This window comes from Cervus elaphus, chromosome 23 (genome assembly GCF_910594005.1).
Source record: "Cervus elaphus chromosome 23, mCerEla1.1, whole genome shotgun sequence".
NCBI lineage: Eukaryota > Metazoa > Chordata > Mammalia > Artiodactyla > Cervidae > Cervus > Cervus elaphus.
The window spans coordinates 16,602,962-16,628,467 of NC_057837.1; the positions used below are offsets into that span (position 1 = coordinate 16,602,962).

The 25,506-nt window shown below is 46.8% G+C and overlaps 1 protein-coding gene across 2 annotated transcripts in view; it reads left to right on the forward strand.

Annotated features, from left to right (window-relative positions):
* The first annotated feature begins 12,203 nt into the window (after positions 1 to 12,203).
* ECHDC3 (enoyl-CoA hydratase domain containing 3) overlaps positions 12,204 to 25,506 on the forward strand; it is a 34,466-nt gene continuing 21,163 nt past the window's right edge. For both annotated transcript variants that reach the window (XM_043883347.1, XM_043883346.1), the window contains exons 1-3: positions 12,204 to 12,601; positions 17,908 to 18,022; positions 23,055 to 23,255. In XM_043883347.1, the coding sequence (XP_043739282.1) occupies positions 12,432 to 12,601; positions 17,908 to 18,022; positions 23,055 to 23,255 (486 nt within the window). In that variant the 5' untranslated portion in view covers positions 12,204 to 12,431. The remainder of the gene's footprint in view (positions 12,602 to 17,907; positions 18,023 to 23,054; positions 23,256 to 25,506) is intronic.

A 25,506-nucleotide genomic window follows, 5' to 3' on the forward strand; every position in this document is an offset into this window, starting at 1 on the left:
AAGTTTGGAGAAAGGGTTCTACTGACAACACAAACAGAGGAATTTTGGCTAGAGCCCAACAGATCAGCAAGGTAAGAGCGGAACTGCTGGGCTGGCGGTGAGGCTGGTCTGTCTGCTCCGGCCTTCAGCCCCACCCTCTTGCAACCCACAATCCTAAGGCCCCTCCTCAGGACCCCTGGGGCTTCTCAGGACTGTTTGAAAACATCCTGACAAAGATCTCTTCTTGATAAGACCCTACGCAGGCTCCCTGAGCTTTTTCAGGCCTCACTTTTAGGACTTCCATCTTCATCTCTGGGTTGTCTGATTTTAGCAAAAATACTGCTAATTTGGTTTAGCTAGACTCCCAACCCTCCATATCTGATGACCCTCAATATTTGATCAGGTTCCTCATCCTCTACCACTCCCTGGCGATATTTGATCACCCTGGCCTGCCCTCAGCAAGAATCCTGTTGGGGCAGGTTAGTCAGAATCCCCCCTTCCCCTGGTGTTTTTTCTTAGGAATCTTCCATCCACTTACCTCACCCACTCCCACTGCTAATGCTGGATTTGTCTGGTTCTACATTCAGGTCTTTCTTCTCTGTTGCAATAACCCTCAATAAAATATGGTTTTGCTGCTTTAACCAGAGTCAGTCTAGCTCTGGGTTTTCTTAAACAATCCTAATTTGCTTCAGGCTTTTATTTGATAGATGAGTAGATAAGGATCAGTAGAACCTGGATGTCTTGATTTCTGACTCAGTTCTTTCCTTTTACACCAGGCTGCAAACAATGGGAGCCGTCAATAATGGGGTGATGGAAGTGGTGATGGCGGCCAAGTCAGCAAGGGGAGGGGAGGATAAGGACAAAAGGCAACAGATGGGTGTGAGCAACTTTCTTACAAAACAGAAGAAAACCAAGGGGGCTTATCTGACTGCAGGGCTTCCCAGTGACTCAGTGATAAAGAATCTGCCTGCTAAGCAGGAGATGCAGGTTTGATCCCTGGGTCGGGAAGATCCCCTGCAAGAGGAAATGGCAACCCATTTCAGTATTCTTGCTAGAGAATCCCATGGACAGAGGAGCCTGGCGAGCTGTACAGTTCATGCGGTTGCAAAGAGTCAGACACAACTGAGCGACTAAACAACAATATCTGACTGCAGGATGTCAGAGGCATTTCCTTTGTGTCTAAGGCAGTGCAGACAAGGAGAAGGAGATTCCTTTCTCATGAGTTGAGGACAGGGGAGAGGATGCTCGGTGGGCCAGGAGGACCACCCCACTTTTGCTCCAAAGGGGCATGATTTACTGAGATAGCCTACTTATGGAAATAGGCGTTTTGTAAATTTCTGATTCTTAAATCAATGGTAATCTAAACTCAAAAGTTTTAACATTTGGGTCTTTCTCTGGAGTTTTTGCTAATCAATCTGCGAACTGCCTGGAACTGTTAAGAAGCATAGCAAAGTTGCAGTGATTCTAAGATTTCCTAGTGCACCCTCTGCCCAGCCCCATCTCGGCCACATTTCCCTCCATTGTCATGAATGCAAAGGAAGTCTTTATCCAAAAAACTGTTCAACAGATACAGCTGCATGTACACATACCATGTGAGACATCCAATGGGGATTTTAATCTCCCTGAAGAAAATTAACCATATTGATGAAAGTGAAAGTCACTCAGTCATGTCCGACTCTTTGCGAATCCATGGAATTCTCTAGGCCAGAATACTGAAGTGGGTAGTCGTTTCTTTCTCCAAGGGATCTTCCCAACCCAGGGATCTCTCCCGCATTGCAGTCAGACTCTTTACCAGCTGAGCCACCAGGGAAGCCCAAGAATACTGGAGTAGGTAGCCTATCCCTTCTCCCGGGGATCTTCCTGACCCAGGAATCAAACTGGGGTCTCCTCCATTGCAGGCGGATTCTTTATCAGCTGAGCTACACGGGAAACCATATCGGTAGATGATTACTAAGTCTGATCCTAGGTCCTAGACCTTTTCTCTTTAAAATACTTGAGACCAGAGGAACCACACTTTTGGAGGACAATTTTGCAACAAGTACCAGAGGCCATCATATATGTTCTTATCCTTCAGTCCAGCAACTCTGCTTCTAGGAAGTCATCCTAGAGAAATACCAGAGTTGTGCAGAAAAACTTATGCAAAAGGTCGCTTATTGTGATATTACTTATCATATTAAAAATTAGGAACAATTTAAATGTCGGTTAAGAGCTGAATGGTTAAATAAATTATGGTAAGGCAGTATTATAAAATAGCATGCTGTTGTATAAAACAGCTAGTGGGAAGCCGCTATATAGTGCAGGGAGCTCAACTCGGTGCTCTGTGATGAACTAGAGGGGTGGGATAGCAGGGGATGGGAGGGAGGTCCAAGAGGAAGGGGATGTATGTCTACAAATACCTGACTGACTTTGCTGGACAGCAAAACCTAACACAACATTGTAGAAACAACTGTACCCCTGATAAAATAAACAAGCAAATAAATAAATAGATGGGCTTATAGCAGCAACTTTTAAAAAATAGAATAAAATAGGATGCTGCCATTCAAATCATTTGTAGAATATTCAGCATCATGTAAGTATTTACAATTTATTAGGGGGGAAAGCAGGTTGTAAAACATTACACTGTATTATTCTAAGTTTATATGATATGTTATGAATACACACGTTTAAGAAAAGATCTGTGACGAAGCTATAAACTGAGACCTCTCTTCTTCTGAAGATAATGGGTTCAATACCCCCTCAGCAGGTCTATGCATATGGAAGTTCAGAGCCTTCCCTGAGATTCCTGCGATTCCCAAGGAGAAGGATGAGGGAGAAGACATTTATGTTATCATGGCTACACCCAGTTGATCAAGATGTGAAACTCAGCCCCGTCTTCGTGCAGAGTGTAATTATACACAGATACCCACACACAGAGACAGGCACTCAATAGCCAGCCCATTGGGGAGGGTGGAAGGAGTGGGGAGGAGGGCTGGAGGACAGAAAGGAAGGGTTTCTATTTCAGCTTATGCCTGCTCAGTTGCTCAGTCGTGTCTGACTCTTTGCTACCCTTTGAATTGTAGCCTGCCAGGCTCCTCCGTCCACGGGATTTTCCAGGGAAGAATACTGGACTGGGATGCCATTTCCATATTCAAGGGATCTTCCTGACCCAGGGATCGAACCTGAATCTACTGTGTCTCCTGCATCACAGGCAGACTCTTTGCCTGCTGAGCCATTGGGAAAGCCCCATTTCAGCTTGAAAACCACCTTAAGTTGTACCTTTGAACTCTACCAATATATCCATCTAATTCAAATTCAGTTTATTCAAATAAACAAACATGTAAATATAAAAAATGTGAAGTCTTACAGTAGCACAGGATAGTGAGGGGGAATCAGGAAAGCAATGGTCTGACACATGTAAAGCCAGGCCTGTCCAGTGAGTGCCCTGGATGGCAGTTTCTATGGCTATTGTTGTACGACAACTCTTGATCAATTATAATTAACGCTTTGCACATTTAGACCAATAGCAATAAAGGAAAGAAAGAAAACGGGTAACAAAGCTCTCAGAGCCCATTTCCCACATAAGGTCTCAACATTAAGGATGGAAAGCATTGGGAGTTCCCTGGTGGTCCAGTTGTTAGAACTCCATGCTTCCACTGCAGGTGGCCTGGGTCTGATCCCTGGTAGGAGAACTAATATCCCATAAGATGCATGGCACCACCAAAAAAAAAAGAATGGGATGGATTACATTCAAAAATATTAATCAAAATAAAATTCTGGTTTAAACAAACTAACGAAAGAGATTTGACACCAATATGCCTGTTAGGAAAGCAAAGGCTAACAGTGTTTTTGTATGACAAGCAAGATAAGTATTCAAAACACCACATATACTTTAAGGAAATAAAATCAGAGGGTCTGATAGGAGCTTGAAATCCCATTGTTTAATCCTGACTTATGTTTCAACACTTTCTTATCTATTGAGCTTTCCTTGACAAGAAAAAGAGCTTGAAAGGCAGCCCCTCCCATTCACACAGTCTGCCTGCATCAGCCTGGGATGCCCTACAAAACACTGTAGACTAGGGGGTTAAACAGCAGACTTATTTTCCTACAGTTCTGGAGGCTGGACGCTGGAGATCAGTGGGCCAGCATGGCCAGCTATCTTGCAGACGGCCACCTTCTCACTGTCTCCACACACTGCAGAGAGACAGCTCTGGTCTCTCTACTTTTAAGGGCGAAGGTCCCACCACAGGGCCCCTCCCTCGTGACCTCATGTGAACCTAAGACCTTCGAAGTTCCCCATTTCCTAATACCACCCCGCTGGGAGTTGGGGCTTCAACATAGGAATTTCCAGAGGGCGCAATTCATTCCATAACACAACCCCCAGCCGTTCTTTACTTGGAGGTCCATGATATCAATGTCATATCCATAGTCTGTGATCATAGGGCCCCTCATGCAGAGAAGCAGGTGCTATGTTTTGCCTTGTCTTTCTGACCAGACGCAACCTTTGGATTTGATTTATTAACTCTCTGGCTTTACCCACTAAATCATTTCTTACATTTCTTTCTTGTCATCCACACTCAGTCAATATGATGATCAGTGAGACAGAATTCAGAAGGGGCTCCATCATCTATCAAATAGTTTCAGTTCAATTCAGTCGCTCAGTCGTGTCCGACTTTTTGCAACCCCACGGACTGCAGCACGCCAGGCCTCCCTGTCCCAGGGATCGAACCTGAATCTACTGTGTCTCCTGCATCACAGGCAGACTCTTTGCCTGCTGAGCCATTGGGAAAGCCCCATTTCAGCTTGAAAACCACCTTAAGTTGTACCTTTGAACTCTACCAATATATCCACCAACTCCCGGAGCTTGCTCAAACTCATGTCCATCAAGTCAGTGATACCATCCAACTATCTCATCCTCTGTCGTCCCCTTCTCCTCCCGCCTTCAATCTTTCCCAGCATCAGGGTCTTTTCCAAGGAGTCAGTTCTTCGCATCAAATGGCCAAAGAATTGGAGTTTCAGCATCAGTCCTTCCAATGAATATTCAGGACTGACTTCCTTTAGGATTGACTGATTTGATCTCCTTGCAGTCCAAGGGACTCTCAAGAGGCTTCTCCAACACCACAGTTCAAAAGCATCAATTCTTCGGCAGTCAACTTTCTTAATCAAATAGTTTAGAAACACCGAATTATGGGTACAGAGAACAGACTTGTGGTCGCCAAGGCGTAGTGGTGGTGGGATGGACCGGGAGCTTGGAATTAGCAGATGCAAACTATTATTTAGAGAATGGATAATAAAAAAATAAATAGGGCCCTACTGTATAACACAGAAAACTATATCCAATATCCTATGAGAAGCCATAATGAAAAAGAATATTTTTAAAAAAGAATATGTACATATCAGTTCAGTCACTGAGTCGTGTCCAGCTCTTTGCGACCCCATGAACTGCAGCACGCCAGTTTTCCCTGTCCATCACCAACTCCCAGAGCTTACTCAAAGTCATATCCATCAAGTCCGTGATGCCATCCAACCATCTCATCCTCTGTCATCCCCTTCTCCTCCTGCCTTCAATCTTTCCCAGCATCACGGTCTTTTCCAATGATTATGGAATATATGTGCATATATATCTGAATCACTTTGCTCTATAGCAGAGATTAACACAACATTGTAAATCAACTATACTTGAATAAAAAGAAATAGAAAACAGTTTAGAAAGGAATCCATCTTTAAGAGTTCATGTCATTTTGCTTGGTTAAGGCGCCCCCACGTGTCTCTAGAGGGAACTAACATTTACGGTCTGAAAAATCGTAATCACTTTGATTCATAATCCATAATATTTTTTTTATTTTACTTAGACTGAAATATCATGGAGGCATATACACAGATGATCAGAACACAGATCGTGCCCTCAAGAGACTCGTGGTTCATAAAGAAAATCAGACTCACAGACAGAAACCTGAAAAAAAGAGGTAAAAAGTGACAAATGTTTCCAATGCAGAGAGCACAGGTTCCATCCCTGGTCAGAAAACAAGGATCCCACAGGCTGCCCAAAAAGAAGCAAGGAGGCACTCAAAGCCTTCAAGGAGACACGAAAGCTTTGAATCTGTGCAGGAATAAAGGGAAGAAGTGTGATGGAGTCGGGGCAGAGGATGAGTTTGGATTGGGGCCTCTCAACTTTGGGGAGATGAACAGAAAGGAGTGAGAAATAAGGCCGGAAGCTGTGGGTTCACGATAGATTGTGATTCTCTAGCCGCTGACCAAACTGTCTCACTTGGAGCATGGGATGATGCCCCTATGTGGGAGGGGGAGGCAGACGGGGTGTAGGGTGCAGGAGGACCAGTGAGGGTATCACTGTGGGCAGGGTGAGGGGTTTGAGAAGAGAAAGCTGCCCAAGGCAGCTCTGCCTAAAAGTGAAATAGATGCACGTTAAGTTACCGAAAATCACTCTCACCTACTTTGAAACAGAATTACATGTGGCCTATAAAAATAACCACAACTCAAAATGGATTAAAGACTTGAACATAAGACCTGAAACCATAAAACTCCTAAAAGAAAATGCAGTCAGTAAGCTTCCTGACATCAGTCTTGGCAAACGATTTGGGGGATTTAACACCAAAAGCAAAAGCAATGAAAGCAAAAATAAACAAGTGGGACTACATCAAACTGAAAAACTTCTGCACAGCAAATGAAACCACCAACAAAATGAAAAGGCAACCTACTGAATAAGAGGGAATATGTGCAAACCATATATCTGATAAGGGGATAATATGCGAAATATAAAGGTCATACAACTCAATAGCAAAACAAAAGCTCAATTAAAAAATGATTCGAGGATATGAACAGACATTTTTCCAAAGAAGACATACAGATGGCCAACAGATACACAAGAAGATGCTCAACATCACTAACCATCAGGGAGATGCAAATCAAAACCACAGCTTCACACTTGTTAGAAAGGCTATTATCAAAAAGACAAGAAATAACAAGTGTTGGCAAGAATGTGGAGAAAAACGAATGCTTGTGCACTACTGGTGAAAGAATAAATTGGTGTGACCACTATGGAAAACAGAATTGTGTCCCCTCAAAAAATTAAAAATAGAATTACCATATGATCCAGCAATTGTATTTTAGGCATTTATCCAACAGAAATGAAAGTACTAAATCTAAAAGATATCTGCACACCCTACATGCGTTTCAGGCATTACTGACAATAGCCAAAACAAGGAAACAACCTATGTGTCCATCACCAGATAAGTGGATAAAGAAAATACAGTGCATACATGTCATGGAATATTACCTGGCCATAAAAAGTAGGAAATCTTGCCATTTGCAACAACATGGAAGGACCTTGAGGGCATTCTGCTAAGTGAAATAAGTCAAACAGAAAAGACAAGTGCTGTATGATCTCACGTTTGAAATCTTAAAAAACAAAAAATAAACTCACAAAGAGCAGATTGATGGTTACAGAGGCAGGGATTGGAGGGTGGGTGAAATGGGTGCAGGTGATCAAACTGTACAAACTTCCAGTTATAAACTTAATAAGTCATGAGGATGTAATCTGCAACATGGTGAGTATAGTTAGCAGTAATATATATTTGAAAGTTGCTAAGAGAGTAAATCTTCAAGTTCTCATCACAAGAAAAAACTGTAACTATTTGCGGTGATGGATGTTAACTAGACTTATTGTGGTGATCCTTTTGCAGTATATACAAACATTGAACCATTATTTTGTACATCTAAAATGAATATACTGTTACATGTCAATTAAAAAAAGAGACCAAGGGCCTTAGAGCTGCTCAGCTCTGCACAGGGCTTACCAGAGGCACACAGACTCAGTAGGCTGCCAAATGGGGGGCTGGCTCACATCCACCCTCTTGATATTTTCACTCTGTAAGGACCCAATCTCCCTGCAAAAACCCCAAAGGAATCAGCTATACCTGCTGGCCTTCCCACACCTTTTGTAAGCTCTGCAATCCTAATGTTTTCTTTCTGCATCTTCTACTATTCAATCATGTGGCTTCATAGTCACTTCTCTGGGGCTTTGATTCTTCATCTTTATTTATTTTAATCTATTTTTTATTTATTGGTTTGGCTGCATTGGGTCTTAGGTGCAGCATGTGCACGGAGAGCTCAGTAGCTCCAAGGTATGTGGGATCTTACTTCCCCGCCCAGAGATCAAATTTGCAACCCCTGAATTGCAAGGCAGATTCTTTAACCACTGGACCACCAGGGAAGTCCCAATTCTTCATCTTTAAGGCTTAGCTCCCTCCTCCAGGAAACCCTTCGTTAACAACCTCAAATGCAGATCTTTCTATAGGCTCCCTCATATTTGTATAAGTATCCACTTAAGTTTGTACTATTATCATATGCAAATTTTGTCTCTAGGTTCATGTCCTCCTACTTTAGGAGCATCTGGACAACTGAACTAGAATCTTTTTCGTTTACAACCTTGGCCTTTTACCTCAGTAAATTTTTGTTGAAAATAAATAAATAGCAGCTAAGCATTGAGTGCGCCAGCTCATATTACACATATATGTACACGCATACATTGCATGTGTATCATGGAAGGGAACAACTGCAAACAGGTATAGGGCACTAGATGCCAGATAGGGGTGTAAGTTTTTCACATGTATTCACCCACTTGTGAGGTAGGTGGTGCTATTATCAGCACTCAGTAGGCGGAGAAATAGAGGGGTTCAATGAGATGCTCCGCTCCCAGCCAAGCAAACCTGCCTTCATCCTCCCGCCCCTTAAACACCCGATTAAGTCACTGCTGTTGAGGCGATCTGGGATCTTCCGGCAGTAGACCACTCTGCACGGTGGAATGTTCCATCTGATCGAAGGTTAACCTGTTCCATGCCAGGATATCCACTGCTCTTCCTTTCTTTTTAAAGTACTGACTCCTCTTAACCTCCTCTGCCGTTGCAGGACTGTAATTGCTGGGAGGTGTGATGCAGCTGCAGAAGGTGGGAAAGACAGGAACCAGGGGCTCCCGCCCCTGCAATGCTCTGTTCAGGGACCGGAACAGTGTTGGGCTGCATGGCTCTTTCTGTTGCACTATTCAGTGGAGCAAACATTCAACGTACCCCTCCTAAGTGAATCTTAGCCATCCAAAAGGTCTCTATCAAGTCAACTACTAGAACCCTTTAACTTGGCAAGCTCACTCAAAACATCATCCACACACCCTCTTCGTCTGCTTGTACCACTTTTCCATAACTTTTACCTGCAGTTACTGAGTTCATTGGGTTAAGGCATCAGAGCAAACTCAAGAATTTGTACTAAATTAAATGGGGATAAAGGAAGCTCATTTCATCCATGCTCCCCACCCCACTTCGTTTCTAAATTAATTTTCACCCAGCTTGGGGCATGGATCTCTGTGAAGAAGTTTTAGGTTTGCAAAAGGCATTTGGATAATGACTGGTGGATTATAAATAAAATATAAAATAAAGCTGGGGCACTGAAAACCATCTGCAGCTGTGTGAAATGATGAACGTCTGAAACGTGTCTGGTTTGCGGGTGCTTAATCCTCCCATGACTTTTTTGGGGGTGGGGAAGATGGACAGATGGGGGGAGGATGAGGGAGAAAAGCTAGAGCAGGGGATAAGTCAGGTGCCAGAGGAATCTCCACTGAAACTAAGCCCCCATATTTTTCACATTGTACTCTGAACCATGTCAGTTCATGCCTATCTTCGAAGGGCCCGAAATCAATAAAAAAAAGAAGTTCAAAAACTGCTCCTTAGGCAGCTGAAAATCTGCCCTTCACTTTTCTTTGCCTGTACCCTGAGGAGTTCTAAATCTTCCCTCATTCCAACATCAAGCCAGAGAAGCCAGGCTCCCCAGAACTGTCTTTTATTCTGTATTATTTCTGCGACGTTCTGCCAAGCACCGGTGGGTCTTTAAAGGGACTGTAAAAAGGTAACGAAGACACATCCGTTCGGCAAAGACATGTAGCACAGGCACGGCGCACATAAATCAAAGCCAGAAAGAAGCCCGCTAGCAGCCTGGAAATCAAATTGTGTCAGGGAGAAGGCCCGGGCAGAAAAATAGATTAGAAGGGCACTGAACAAGAGAGAAGAAAGACAGGCAGCCCCTACTAAAATTAATGAGAGGCAGAGGAGGCCTGGAGAAACAGCCTGACAGAAAAGATTCTTGCACTGCTTAAGGATGGACGAGCGTTTCTGCAAGTGATATCGACTCCTGCATGAATAACACAATGGCTGTCTAGCACCACTTCCCAAAAACCAGGGCTAGAGGCTCCAAAAGACTTGAGGGGAGGAAGGAGACTTGAAAGGGATGGGAGAGCAGACATAGGAATTTAGATAAGCACAGAGACCTCCCTCACAGCCCATCCTTCAGGTGACCTCCAGCTCCCAGTCCCAACTTTGTAACTGCTCTGCTGAGTGCAAGTAGGGCTGCAAAACCTCTGAACTAGGTTAATGGTACCTGTCTCATAAGTGATCTTGAGATGCCATAAGTAGAGGACCAAGTGCACGTACTGGCCCAGAATCAGGGCTTTCTATCGAGCGACTGTTATTAAATTAAAAAATTTTTATCTTAACATATATATTTTATTGAAGTATGGTTGACTTACTATGTTTAAACAACTTATCTTTCCTTTTTTTTTTCTTTTTACAGTTCTCAAAGTCTTTTTCCCACTTCTCCAGGAGGCTTTTGTGTACCCCTTTTCAGAACCCCACAGAAAGCCAGTTACCATCTTCCGGTTTTTCCTACAAGTCCTACTTGCCCTATCCTTGCCCTCAAACCTAGGGGATCTTAATCTGGTCTCAGATTGGAGACTTGTTTTGATTCATCAGTGGCCTCCCAAATCAATCAATATTATGCCTGTTCTTTCCGACTTCCAAGGGCTGGGTTTTTACAAATCAAAAGCCAAGAATTGCCCTTGTGTGTCTGAGTTCTGCCTGAATGGGGCAAGGACCTAAGAAATGGAGTGGGGGTGGTGTTGGTAGAGATCTCAGTTGATATTTCAAAATATTATTCTGTACAGAAGTGTTCTGAGCAATCATGAAGCTGAGAATTGAAGGGAACCTCACTCAAAGGAACCCAGCCTGTCTCTGTGCAAGTTCAGTAGCCCTGCTTGAGGATGCCTTTGTATAATTGTGATCCTTGCAAAATTTCAGTGTGAAAACTCCTTATGTGTGTGTTGCTGTGGTGGGCAGGCGAGGGGGGGGGGGGTCGTCCTACAGACTAGGGAGGAGCCTTGAGGGCCAGACCTTCCCTTCCAAGGGTCATGCAAATCTCCAGACTCTGTGAATTAAATGAATACAGGAAGCTGTTAAATAGCAAGTGACACCAGGACCCTTATCACACCTGAGCTTCCAGCCACAGGACCAGTGTCTGGTGCCAGCCACCTGGAGCCTGGGAAGGGCCTCCCTCTCCTTCCTTGTGTGTGTGCTCCCTCGCTCACTTATGTCTGACTGTTTGCGACCCTATGGACTGTAGCCTGCCAGGCTCCTCTGTCCATGGGAGTCTCCAGGCAAAAATACTGGAGTGGGTTGCCGTGCCCTCCTCCAGGGGTTCCTCCCAACCCAGGGATCCAACCTGTCTACTGTCTCTCCTGCATTGGCAGGCGGATTCTTTACCCCTGTGTCACCTGGGAAGCCCCCATACTACTCGTGATGTTAGCCAAAGGCCTAGAAGCATTGAAATGCACCCTCCTTGGTGCACTGAAAAAATGCACAATACAAATTAGATCCCACAGGTTCTCGATAAGAGAAGACACAGAGCATTCAAAAGCCAGTGCCTGAGTGGGACACAGGTCCTGTAGTGACCTGGGGCCACCTGCAAGGCCTGGGATAGGATGAGTAGGATGAAGCAATTTGTAAAAAAAAAAAAACAAAAAAAAAAACAGCAGCGTCCCGTAGCTCACATCATTCGCTCCCTATGGCTCTCATTTTCCTTCAGATCTAGGCAAACCACCATGTTCTTGGTGTTGTAACAAAAGGGAACAAACCAACCCACGCCTCGCCTCCTTTAAACCCTTTCATCTGGGCTTGCTAAAGCAAACAAACCTCAGAGCACGCCTGCAAGGTTTTTGAGTTGTTCACCCCAGGCCCGACCTCTCAAGTCCTCCGGGGGCGGGGCGCCACGAGGGGCGGGGCGCCACGAGGGGCGGGGTCAGAGGCGATGTAGGGATTTCGGGGGCGGGGCGCCAAAGGCAAGGGGCGGGGCAAGGGTGGACACGGCGCCAGGGGCGGGGTTACGGGGGCGGAGCCTCGGGGCTCAGAGGGAGGACTCGCGGCCCCGCGGAGGGCGGGGCGGGGCGGGACGGAGGGGAACGACCTGTGGAAAAGAGTCAGGTCCCACCCTGTGCCCGGGGTCCCCGATCCAGTTTTGCCCGCGGCCGGGAGCGATCGGAGCGCAGCGGCCCGGCCCGCACCCGCGCCCATCGGAGCGCCCAGAGCCCGCGGGCCCCGGCGTCGAGCTCAGCGGCGTTCGACTCCGGCGCGTCTCTAGCCGCCATGGCCGCGGCCGCGGGCCTGCGGGCCTTGGGAGCTAAGGGGTCAGGCTGGCTCCGGCGCGATCCGTGGGCTCCGCTCACCACCGGCTTCTGCAGCGGGGAGCCGGCCGGGATCGGGCAGCCGGAGCCGGGGCCGCGACCCACCATCGCGCGGCAGCGGGACGGCATCAGGTCAGCGGCCCGCCTGGGTGCGGGGCTGTTCCCCTGGGGGTGGCCGGCGGGACCCAGGGAGAGAGAGGGGCGCAGGAGGCCGGCTGCCAACCGTGCCACCCCACGCAGAGTCCAGAGCGGCCCCGTAGGTGGTCAGCTCCGCCCGCCGCAGATCCCAGTTTATCCATCGCAGTCCATCTGTCTGGCGGAAGTGTCCGACGTGAAAGGAATCCGCGGATGCGGCGTTTACAGAGGTCCCTTGCCTGGGTTCAATGGCCTCTGGCACCCTGCAGGATTCACACCGAGGATTTAAGTGGGGCCGCCTGCGACGGCGCCAGCACTGCCCGTAAACCCCAGACCGAGTCGACCTCGCACTTGGATTCAGCATGGGCAGCCTTGTAGGAGGCCCCTCCGCGGCTGTGCCTTTGAGAAAACCCTTCAGTAGAGGGCTCTGGGCCTCACAAACTTGACGTGGCTCCAAAGCACCGTCAGGCTTAGCCGAGCTGCTCCTTGGCCCGCAGCCAGAAGTGCCCACGTGAGGGCGGTAAATAAGTAGGAGGAAGGACACACCTACTGAGCTCTGCCCTTTGGCTCCACAAACCTAAACCCCTTTTACAAAAACGTGCCTGGGCACACACTTGAAACTGGACGGTGGAGTGGTAAAGGCAGAAGGCCTTCTGCTCCAACCTGGCCTCACATTGACGTTTCCCTGGCCCAAGCAAGAGTGCAGAGGGAGGCCTACCTGACATGTCTTGAGTATTTAGACCTTACAAATCAAGCAAACTGCAAGATAGGTCAATATATTTCCTTCTCTCCTGACAAGTAGGCAGTCCTAACATCTGGTGTGTGTGAGTGCTCAGTTGTGTCCGATTTTTTGCCACCCCATGGACTGTAGCCCAGCAGGCTCCTCTGTCCATAGAATTTTCCAGGCAAGAATACTGGAGTGGGTTGCCACTTCCTTCTCCAGGGGATCCTCCCTACCCAGGGATCAAACCCACATCTCTGTGTCTCCTGCATTAGCAGGCAAGGTTTTTTCACCAGCTGAGCCAACAGGAAAGCCCAAGAGTTGGAAGGCTGTTTGAGTCCTCAGGCTCTGAGGAGCTCCCCCAAAGCAGTGGAGTGCACTCTTGGCCTGCAGCTTTGTTCTGTTCTTCCCACCCTGCCCTGGCCCCCCTCACCTCTCTCCCACTCCATCCTGCTGCTTTGCTGGGGTCTTGGCACACAGGTCCCAGACATCATGTGCAGCATGCCCACAGTCTGTCTACTCCTTCACCTCCTACACTCAGCTGCTCACAGCCACCCCATAGGCCTCAGGGTGCCCACTGCAGAGCCATGGAATTCCAGGGTTTCAGGTGACTGCAGTGGGGTGTGGAAGGGTGTGGTGATTTCCAGGTGCACACATCTCAACATCCCACTGGACTCCTTGCTCGCCAGGAGGGGTACTGCTGGAAGGGGGCCCGTCGGAGCAGAGTTCTCCAAAGTGCAGGGGCCCTACTGGCCCATTTTTAAGGGCAAAGAAGGGCCCTTTAAAAACTCTGTTTCTTCAAATCTGGCCCATTTGGCATGGCAGCCAGATGACAGAAGGTGTTGTTGATTCTCCAGTGTGTGTGTGTTTTCAGTCGCTCAGTCGTGTCCGACTCTTTGTGACCCCATGGGCTGTAGGCCATCAGGCTCCCCTGTCCATGGGATTCTCCGGGCAAGAATACTGGAGTGGGTTGCCATTTCCTCCTCCACAGGATCTTGCCAACCCAGGGAGCAAACCCACATCTCCGATGTCTCCTGCACTGCAGGTGGTTTCTTTACCAGTGAATCACTGGGGAGGCTCCCTGATTCTCCAGAGGTAAAACAAACATAAATAAGAAAGGAGGGTGTCAGGAATGGTTTAGTAGGAAGGAAGGCAAGCCAGCACTAAAGCAGAATGACATCAGGCGCTGAGGGGCAAGCTGCAGCAACTCACTGACGTGTCCCTTTCAACAGCCGCCCCTGTGCTGCCTCCTGTGAGGGCCAGTGCTGAGCATGGGACTGGCCTCGGTGCTGCGCCCTCCTCACCCCCAACCCTCCCTGCAGCCACCAGGCGTTATAGGTCATGTCATCCCTGCTTGACAGTGAGGAAACGAGCTCAGAGGACGGCCTGTTGGAGGCCACACAGCTAGGAGGCAGAGGGGCTGAGAGAGAAAGGCAAATCTGCCTCCAAAGCTGCCCCCACTCTTGCTGAGCCATTCCAGGGTGCTCTCCACTTGGGTTTAAAAGAGATGCCAGGAAACTAGACGAGGGGAAAATCCACGGCGGTTGGTGGAACTGGCCTTGCAAAATAGAAGTGCTGCTTTTAGTCATGAATCCAATCAACAGATACATGTCAAGTGTCTCCTCCGCATGGGAGCCTGGCAGTGTCTTGCCCCACAAACCTGTGGGTGGTTTATGGCAATGGGATGGACTCCAGGCAGCTCACTGTGGCATCTACAGGGACCATCTCTTGCCTCGTAAATGGAAAGTTTACATTTTTATCACCTGGTGGTGATAAAATAAAAAATTTTTAAAAAGTACATTTTTATCAGCTGGTGGTGCCCTGGTGGTGACCTCACTCTTAAAGAGATCCCCTTTCAGAAGGGGTGGTGTTAAAGCTCCAGGTGCAAGACAAGGTAGCCACTGGGGAATTCAGACCTGCAAGATTCTCAGGAGGTGTTCTCCACCGGGTTTGATGACCTTTGACACGGAACGGAGCAATCAGGTCTCAATAACCCATTGAACAGGAATCCAGGATGGCTTTCTGAGATAAGCAAAGACAGGGGGTCTGTTTGGTCACTGAGAAAAGGAGGCTCAAGGGGCACCTTGGCAGGAGAGTCCAGAAGCCATGCTAGTGAATTTGTGGGTCTGGAGCTCAGAGGTTTGAACTGAGGCAAAGATTGGGCATGGTCAGCACAGAGGTGTAGCTGATGCCAAGGCCACGGGGAAGGTGCCTGGGAGGAGTGTATGGAACAAGAAGAGAAAACCCTGAGGATCATGGCATCTAGAGGTGAACAGAAGGCGAGGAACCCATCCCCAAAGTCAAGAAGGAGCAGCCGGAGAAGCACCAAAAAAACGAGAGAGGAGGGACGTGCTTCCAGAAGGCGGGTGGGATCACAGCGGCGTTGGGTTTAGTTCTGGCAGTCGGGATTCTCGGTGGCAACAGCATCAGTGGAATGGCAGGAACAGAAGCCTGGTGATACAGGGCTGAAGAGCAAACTCGCAATTCAGAGCACTCTGACAGGGTGTGTGACGCTCAGGCCAAAGGAATAATGGGACACACAACAAATCAAGGGCATCTGAGGGCTGGCATCTTTTTACACAATTTTGCCCAAGGCCTTAGGATTTAATTTAAGCCTGTGTCACTGATAGGAGGGCAGCTTTTTAGGTTTGTCACAGTGAGCACACTAATTATTTCACTGGAAGGTTTATCAGCAGTCTCTCTCCACCACTGCCAGAATATAGGTTTCTGGGGCTGTCAGCATATCAGCCATGAGTCATTTTTGTGCTTAGGAGAGAGTATGAGAAGCCAAATGATGACTATGATGACTATCACAACCACCTAAAGATGGCAGCAAAACCAAAGTGGCATTCCAGAGAAAATGGTTATTCTTAATGCTCCGAAATAAATTCAGTCATCAATGGGTTTCCCAGAAAACAGAGGCACAGAGGCTATTTAAGGAAGACGCAAGGTGATACACACAGCAGTGGAAATACCAGATGCAGAATGAGGAAGGCAGAAAAAACATAGCCGGAGACGGCTGGGAACCAGAAAACACACAGCAATCACCAGGCATCTAGCTTGTTGACTGTTCCTTATAAGAGCACAAACAAGACATTTCTGCATGCAGGCAGCAAGGTGACAACCCAGGTTATCACCACCAGCTCATGGAGTACCTTAAAACAGCAAGCAAGCCTTTGAACGCTGGTTTTTGAGGGACAACATGGCCGGGAGACCCTCTTGCTGCAACAGTTCTGCACGTAGCACCCCATTCTCAAACAGCAGGAGTGATTTTGCTGGCTTACACAGTGTCACTACAGGAAAGGTGGGGAGATGCATGTGCCTGCTGGCGTCTGCACCTCAGCTGCCTCTTCCATGGTGTGGGTGGGAGGAGATTCAGGGGCGTATTTTCATTCCTGGCTCCTTTTCTACCCATTCTTTCTGAAGAACAATGAGAAGAAGCAGGTTGAAGGTGGCGCTGCATGTTGGACTCCTCCAGCCCCCACCTGTCTTACGCTCCATGCAGCCACTCAGCCTGGGTGGTGATTACCCTTTCTGTGGAGGTGGCGGTAACAGTCCGAGACAGACGTGGGAAAAAAGGGAAACAACTCGAGAGCAAGGGGAGAAAAGCCCCCACATTTCAGGTAGTCCCCTTGTTTTGACTGAGCTGTCACTCCAGAGAGTTGACAAACCCTCTCAATGTACTCTGAGTGCCCACAGCTCTCTTTTCCAGGGTTTTAAAAATAGGTCCCCAAACCCTCCTACATTGTTGGTGGGAATGTAAATTGGTGCAGTCACTATGGAAAACAGTATGGAGGTTCCTTAGAAAACTAAAAATAGAACTACCATATGACCTGCATTCCCACTCCTGGGCATATATTGGAGAAAAACACGATTTGAAAGGTTACATGCACTCCAATGTTCATTGCAGCACTGTTTACAATAGCCAAGACATGGAAGCAACCTAAGTGTCCATCAACAGAAGAATGGTAAAGAAGATGTGGGGCATATACATATATATATATACATTATATATACATAATGGAATATTACTCAGCCATTAAAAAGAACGAAATAATGCCATTTGCAGCAACATGGATGGACCTAGAAAGTGTCACACTGAGTGAAGTAAATCAGACAGAGAAGGTGAAATATCATATGACATCTCTTATATGTGGAATCTAAAAGGAAATGATACAAAAGAATTTAATTACAAAACAGAAAGAGTCTCACAGACTTAGAAAATGAACTTATGGTTGTTAGGGGGAAGGGATAGTTAGGGAGTTTGGGATGAGCATGTACACACTGCTATATTTAAAATGGATGACCAGCAAGGACCTACTGTATAGCACATGGAACTCTGCTCAGTGTTATGTGGCAGCCTGGATGGGAGGCGGATTGGGGGAGAATGAATACGTTTATATGTATGGCTGAGTCCTTTCCCTGTTCACCTGAAACTCACAACTTTGTTAACTGGCTCTACCTCAATACATAGTACAAAGTTAAAAACAAACAAACAGTTCCCAAATTAGAAAGGAATTGCAGGGGTCCTCATTTGTTTTGACTGGCACACAACCCAGTAATTATAAAATGTTCTTTGCAGGACCATCATCTTGAGTGATCAAAAGAGAAGAAACGCGCGAAATGCGCTGTCATTGGCCATGCTGAAATCTCTCCAGAGCGACATCCTTCCTGAAGCTGAAAGCCAGGATCTGAAGGTCATTATCATTTCAGGGATTGATGACATGTCCATCCTCAGCATTCTGCAGAACCCAGAAGAGGTGTCTCAAATTTCTTTAGTTAACTAGGGCATTATTTTGAAGTTCCTTAAATTGTACATGGCAGGAACCTTGGTCCTGACACTACCTGCTATGGAAATTATAGCAAACACTACTGTGCAGTAAAAGCATGTGTTTCCATTTTTGGTGGAAACACGAGGCTATGCTGAGAACTGACGCCCTTGTGGGCTCTATGCAATGGGTTTAATCGCCAGAACTTTTGATAGAGTGCCTGGTTGGCTAGGACCAGGCTGTTAGGACGTACAATGGGCTTCTCTTCCAACTCTTACCAGGCTCTCGGCTGAGATGTGCAGCCTTCTTCAGTGGTGCCAGAACACGTACCAGATATTGCCCAGTTCTTTCCTTGCTCTTTTTTCCAGTAAGAATTTTTACCAATGAGCTGGTGATGATGATGATGGTATAAATAATAGCAACATCAGTATTTTAAAGTAGTTGCAGACGAGTAATATGGAAACTGCTCTGTGATGCTTTTGTATTTCTTTAATTAAGGATCAGTGTTTCTGGAGAATGTGACCTTTTATCAGTAGTTGAATATACATTTTCAACTGTTTTATGTGGTGAAGACAAAAGAAATACAGCTGGTAGAGATCAGCAGTCCTCTGACTGCTGTAACCTGGATACATCGAAGGCAGGTCACTTCCAAATGACACTGTTCCTTGGCTTGCTTAAAGGGAACAGTACTTCCTGTCACAACTGCCGTGATCAGAGGAAATGTAAAATGTTACCAGCTCATCATGGGATCACATTTTGCTGTTGTTGTTAATGACAACAATGACAATTAAACCACCTCCTCCGGTCCCTTGTTTTTACAATAAAGGGATTCTCTTCACGCCCTGACCTTCCTAATTCCAGCCCTTGGGGTAGACTAACAGACAGGGATGCTGCCAAAGGCTCTGATGGATTTACATGGCCCTGGGTGAGTTGATACACTCAGGCCAGGCCAAGTCTCAAAAAAAAGCTGAGACCCAGGGGACAACTCCGAAGATAGTTGGTTGCTGAGTTCAGTTGGTTACTGAGCCTTCTCCCTTTCATAATGCGTATTTTCACTGGTCTCCACCAGGGACCTTTTTAGAGCCTCACCCTGTGCTGTCATCATAAAATACTGGCTATAGCTCTTCCAGCTAACTGGAATTATTCTTATCAAAATCAGGCCACTAACTTTCTCTAAGGCTGTTTCCATAGTGAAAGAAATAGAAAAAAAGAAAAGAAACAGCTTTCTCTAAGTGTCCAGAGCATCAATTCGATCACTCCCTGAAGTTATTCAGTAGACAAGTAAGTGACTGTCTCAGCTCTGGCTGTTTACATCTTTGTCTTTTCTTTTCTCAACTGGAAACGTTGCAGCTGAAGGGCCTGTATTTTCTCCTGGACATGATTTAAAGGGACTGACAGATGAACAAGGCCCAGATTATCATGCAGAAGTATTTTGAACTTGTTCTGAGGTAAGCCAGGGTGATGGTCAACACTGCAAGCCTGAGAGTGATAACTGTATTAAATATTGAATTAGGCTTCTAGTGTACAGATAAGTATTTAAGCTATGATATGTCACCACTGCAGAACTACTGAAAGCTCTGTGGTCACTGGTGAACCCTTCATCCAAGCAAATATTTGGTTTCAACTTTTCAGAAGTGACTGTGGTTAGCATTTGATCATGCAATGGGCCAAAGAGAGAAAAACACACACTGCTACTAAGATTTGCCATTCCTGCCTTACGGGGTACATCTTGGTATCCACATCTTAAGTAAGAAGTAAAGAGTGGAACTGTAGCTTTTTAGAAAAGAAGGACCTAAGATTATTAAAATGTTTAAAGTTTTAGACTAAAACAACTCTGTCAATGGGAAAGAGAGCATTCATAACAATAATGATTTAAAAAATTATTTCCAAACCCTTCTTTCAATTAACCTTTATAATCACTGCCTCCAAGTAGGAAAATGAACCTCTTCATTTTTCCTCTTCTCCCTTTTCTGTCTCTTTAACCACATTAAGAAGGGAAATTGACAACAGATATAGAGGAAGAAGGGGGTTCCCTGGTGGCTCAGTGGTAAAGAATCTGCCTGCCAATGCAAGAGATGCAGGTTCAAACCCTGGGTGGGGAAGATGCCCTGGAGAAGGAAATGGCAACCCATTCCAGTAGTCTTGCCTGGAAAATCCCATGGATAGAGGAGCCTGACAGGCTACAGTCCACGGGGTCACAAAGAGTCAGACACGACTTAGTGACTAAACAACATCAACAACCTATAGGAGGAAGCACAAAATTGGGGATGACTTATACATGTATCATCAACCGGATAATCAAAAATATAGAATCCACCTTAAGTAACACACTGTTCTTTTAATGAGCATCTCCGGAGCACCTGCTATATGCATACTTGCAAGATACTGAGGGAACAGAAGAAACAGAGAATTTCCAGCCGACCTGAAAACTGGAAATCAACTTGAGAAAGAAGATGTATAAAGCAGTTTCATAACCCTAGGATTACTTCACCTAATTTCTCCTTCATACATTGACTTATTCATTCATTTCTTTGGTCATTAATGATGCAACAAATACTTGAGGAGACCTTCAATGTAGACCAGACAGAAGTGAGCATCAGAGAGGGGAAGGGGAAGGTGATTGGGATACGTTCTTGTTTTCCTCGTCCTTCCAGAACCCCCTAAGGAGATCATAGTTTTCATTTTGTGGAGGGACAAACCTGAAAAGTGATTGACTTGACTTCATAGAGATGGAAGCAAGTCAGAGACAAGACCTGGTCTTTCGTTTCACTTTAATGATGTTTATGGGACATTCTGCCGTTTGTTTGCTAGGACTTGGTGCTTTTAAAAGTTATTTCCTACTGATATGTTTGGCCAAATAGAAACTCAGTAAAGAGAACCAGCAGAGCCCTTCCATCTTCCCCTAAATGGCCTGCTTTTGTCACTTTGCTGTGATACTTTCATGAACTGAGATCTTAAACAGTCAGCAAAGGGCCACAGGGGAGCCAAGCTTCTTCAGAGGACAAAGGCCAGGTTTCTCGGAAGCTTCTATATGGATGCCCCCAGATTACTGAAAAAGACACAGATAGGACCTTGTCCTGACATAGTAAAAGAGAGGTTTAAGTGTATTGACTTCTTTAAGACCTTGTTCAAGAAAATCAAATCGTCCTGATAAGTCTGAGCACCATGAACTTGTGCAAGATTTCAGTTTGCAGGTGTAACCAGCAGGCAGATTGGAGCAGAATGAGGCCAATACTTCCTCATTTTGTTCCTGCATGAGAAGAAATGAGGGCTTCCCTTGTGGCTCAGACGGTAAAGAAACCACCTGCAATGTGGGAGTCCTGGGCTCAATCTCTGGGTCGGGAAGATCCCCTGGAGGAGGGCATGGCAACCCACTGCAGTGTTCTTGCCTGGAGAATCCCCATGGACAGAGGAGCCTGGTGGGCTACAGTCCATGGGGTCGCAAAGAGTCAGACACGACTGAGTGACTAAGCACGCACAAGAAGAGGGGATGGTGGAAAGGAAGGAAGATCCATGGACTGGCTTGGCATCTGAATTTTATAGTAGATTTGTCACTGAACACAAGTGCCTCATGAGGGTTAATTACTTACACATCAAGAATGGGGCAAAATGAGAAGGAGAAGAAACACTTGATCAGGGTAGGATATTTTTAATGTTAGTGATCTACTGGATTGCCTAAGTATCACCCAACCAGCTCATGTGAAATCTCAGGCCTTCTTAGATGAAAGGCAGGTGACAGACTATGCTGCCCAAGTTACAGCCAATGGACTTTTCACACCCTCAGTTGATCAGGCAACAGATGACACTCAGAGCTGAAATAGCCTTCTCTGTCTTTGCAGTCCGACCTCAGACCTCAGACCTCAGAAGCTTACACAGCCTCCTGGCTACCATAGCCCCCACCATCTCCACCCGCACCTATAGGCACAAACCCCCTAAACCCACCAGCAGTTTGGGGTGGGGGTATATATGTGCATTCCTCTGAAGGAGGGCCATTAGCATTTACCAGAATCTGAAAAGGTGACCCCCTTGAAGTCAAGAATATGATATCATATCCCTAAATGCACAATTGGTCATTTTAGAATAAAGTTGACAAGTGCCAAATGTTCACGAACACAAAAGGTGAGTTCCTTAGGCAAAACCTGGGAACCCGTGAAGGTCATTTTCCTTGGAGTGGCTTCTGGGAAGCCAACCCAGAGTCCCTCCTCCTCTTCCTCCAGCCAGGGTCTAAGGGCAAACATTTTGACACTGAAGTTATCATAGCAACACAATCGTTAAGCATGTCAGGGAAAAGATGGAGAAATTAGCCAAGTTATTTCATAAGCTGCAAAAATAAGTTAAAATTCGGGAGATTTGAGGGCAGAGGTCTCACGCAAGCCAGTTTCTGGCTCCCCTCTCTGTGCACTTTGGAGTTTTACTCTGATGACAGCAGGGTGTTCCCCCCATCTTAGTAGAAGTGAGAGAATCACGGTGGCAACTGGAGAAGTAATCAGTAAGGAAGCTGTGTCCCAGCTTTTAACATGAGAGCCCCACACCGCCATCGCTGGAACAGAGCAGCTTGTTTCCCACAGTCACTCAACCCTCTTCTCTAGGGGGGTTGTGAGCGGAGTGGTCCAGGGGACAGCGCCCTCACTGAAGTCATGCTCAGGGTCAGACTAGGGGCCTGGAGTCAGACAGAGACGGCTCAGACCCCACAGCCTCACTCTTGGGTCTGATGGCCTTAGGGAGTCACTTGCCTGGTGAGCCTTGGAGTCCTGGATCCTTCCTCCTGGATCTCAAGGAGACCAAATCATACAGTCTGATTCACAGTTGAGATTTCATGCAACTTATTCTCCTTGGTCATAGAATCTGATACACTTATGGATTTGAAAAGAGCTCTGAACAGTAAAATCACATAAAATAACAAGCTTTGACGTCCACCTCACTCTTGGATGGAAGTGAAACAGGTGTGTTTGCTCCTCAGGTCATGATGCTGATCCAGAACCATCCAGTCCCCATCATCGCCATGGTGAATGGCCTAGACACCGCGGCTGGGTGTCAGCTGGTTGCCAGCTGTGACACTGCCGTGGCAAGTGACAGGTCCTCCTTTGCCACGCCGGGTGTGAACAGAGGGCTCTTCCGTTCCGCCCCCGCAGCGGCCTTGGGGAGAGCAGTGCCCAGAAAGGTAACGACTCCCGGTGCCCCCCCCCCCCGCCCCTCCCCAGCTGTGACCCTTGAGTGCCTGTGAGGGTCAGCTCCAGAACTTTCTTGTTGAAAGTACAGTGTGAGTCAGGACATTCTGCCCAAAGCAGCGCTGGCTAATGTACTCACGTCCTGTGTCAGGACGTTATCCCTCTAGCTGTCTGTTTGTAAATCATTGTTTTTCACTCTTGCCTGCCCCTCAGTACAGCTGGCTAAGTTTCCAGATTTGCTTTGTCTTCATGAAGGCAAACATCTTTTGCACTCATGTGAAATGCAGCTGAGACACAGTTTCACGGCACAGAAAGGCTGCCCATGAGCCGTAACAGCATGGTGACATGTGCCAGTGTAAGCGGCTAGGACACTGTGTCGCTGGCTTTCTGTTTGCTGACAGTCTGTCTTGCTCCAGAATGCTTGGAAAGGAGCTGATACATTGAATGTGTCACTTTCGCGGTGGCTGCAGGGACGTCCTGCACATGGTGTGTTGAACGTGCCCAGAGCTCTTCTGCCATCGTTGCCCTGAGTGAAGTCCACTTCACAAAGTTTTCCTCCTTCCTATAACATTGTAAGAGAGTGTTTACTGAACATCTCAAGTAAAAACTGGTGGTTTCCTCATTCTAGAAAAATACATCCTCATTCTCAATTGAAAATCTGTTTTTAAAGGAGGGTCAGATTCATAGGGCTTCCCAGGTGGCACTAGTGGTAAAGAATCTGCCTGCCAATGCAGGAGATCTAAGAGATGTGGGTTTGATCCTTGGGTCAGGAAAAATCCCCTAGAGGAGGGCACGGCAACCCACTCCAGTATTCTTTCCTGAAGAATTCCATGGACAGAGGAGCCTGGCGGGCTACAGTCCGTAGGATTGCATAGTCAGACATGACTGAATTGACTTAGCATGCATACATGCAGATTCATAGCAGGTGGGGAACCTAAACTGCTTTCTAGAATATATTGTCCATTTTAGCACCAACTAGGAAAATCAGCAGTTGCTCGTAGCCTGAGGCATAAAAGAAATGAGGCGCAAGGGAAATTGGGCAGAGGGTCCAAGTTCAGGGGTGCACGCCTGCCTTCCATGTGCCTCCTCATTAGCTTTTACAGAAATATGTTTGTGAGAAAATTCTGATCACAGGTACCTACAAACACCCACACCATGAAAACCAGCTGGACATGGGCTCCGGGTGAGAGAAGGTGACCCTCAGAACACAACAGCTTGCTCCAGTGTCCTCAGTCAGGGGGTGTCTAGATCCCACCAGGATACACATTTACCTTAAATGTTATATATTCAATAAATACTTAAGTCCCTATTCAGCGCCAGCACCTTAAATTAAAACACATCACAAAGATATTGTCGGAGCTTATGAACAATTTTATAATTGCTATAATTGCAAATCAAATCTCATCTCCAGGCCTTTTGCACATTAAAGGTGGTGGCTGTCTGCTTGGCCAACCTGCCACTGCTCAGTTCCAACCCCTGACATTCTGGAAGATTCTGTGTTGAAGCCTTTGAAACCTTTAGATCAGCCCTTACTGTCCAGATAAGAATCTGCTACTGTTTAGGTATTCAGTCATAACAAACTCTTTTGACGACCCCATGGGCTGTAGCCTGCCAGGCTCCTCTGTCCATGGGACTTCTCAAGGCAAGAATACTAGAGTGGGTTGCCCTTTCATTCTCCAAGCTAAAAATCTATTCTTTCTCAAAACAAACTTTTAAAATCAAGGCTTGCAATTGAGTCCTAGAAACTTACAGGTTGATCATATGTGTCAACCTTTAAATTAGTTTTTCAGAAGAAAGAAGGCGGGGGGGGGGGGGGGGGGAATGTGACAGAAACAGGCCTTTAATTCCCAGGGAACCCAGTTCCCAGAACCAAGCGACTTAAACCTCACCTGAGGCGTGGCCCCTCTAAGAGGAAAACGAGGGAGTCACAGAAATCTAAACCTGACCAAAACACACCTGCCTGGTCGATGCTTGCCTGCACCCCTCGGGGACATATTGGGACAGTGGCCACCGACTGTACGGGTGACGGGGCCGCATCCCCGTGCACATCTGCCGGGAAGCAAAACCGCAAAACCTTCGCAAACGTAGAGGGTGCCTTTGCACACCGGCCCCGCCCGGAAGCTCCGCCCCTTTCACTCCGGCTGCAGCAGCAGGCGTGTGTCGCCAGTGCCCTCTGCTGGTCATCGTCGGGAACTGCCCAGCTCCACTGGACCAGCAACCATGGCGAGGAGCTCTCGTGTGCCA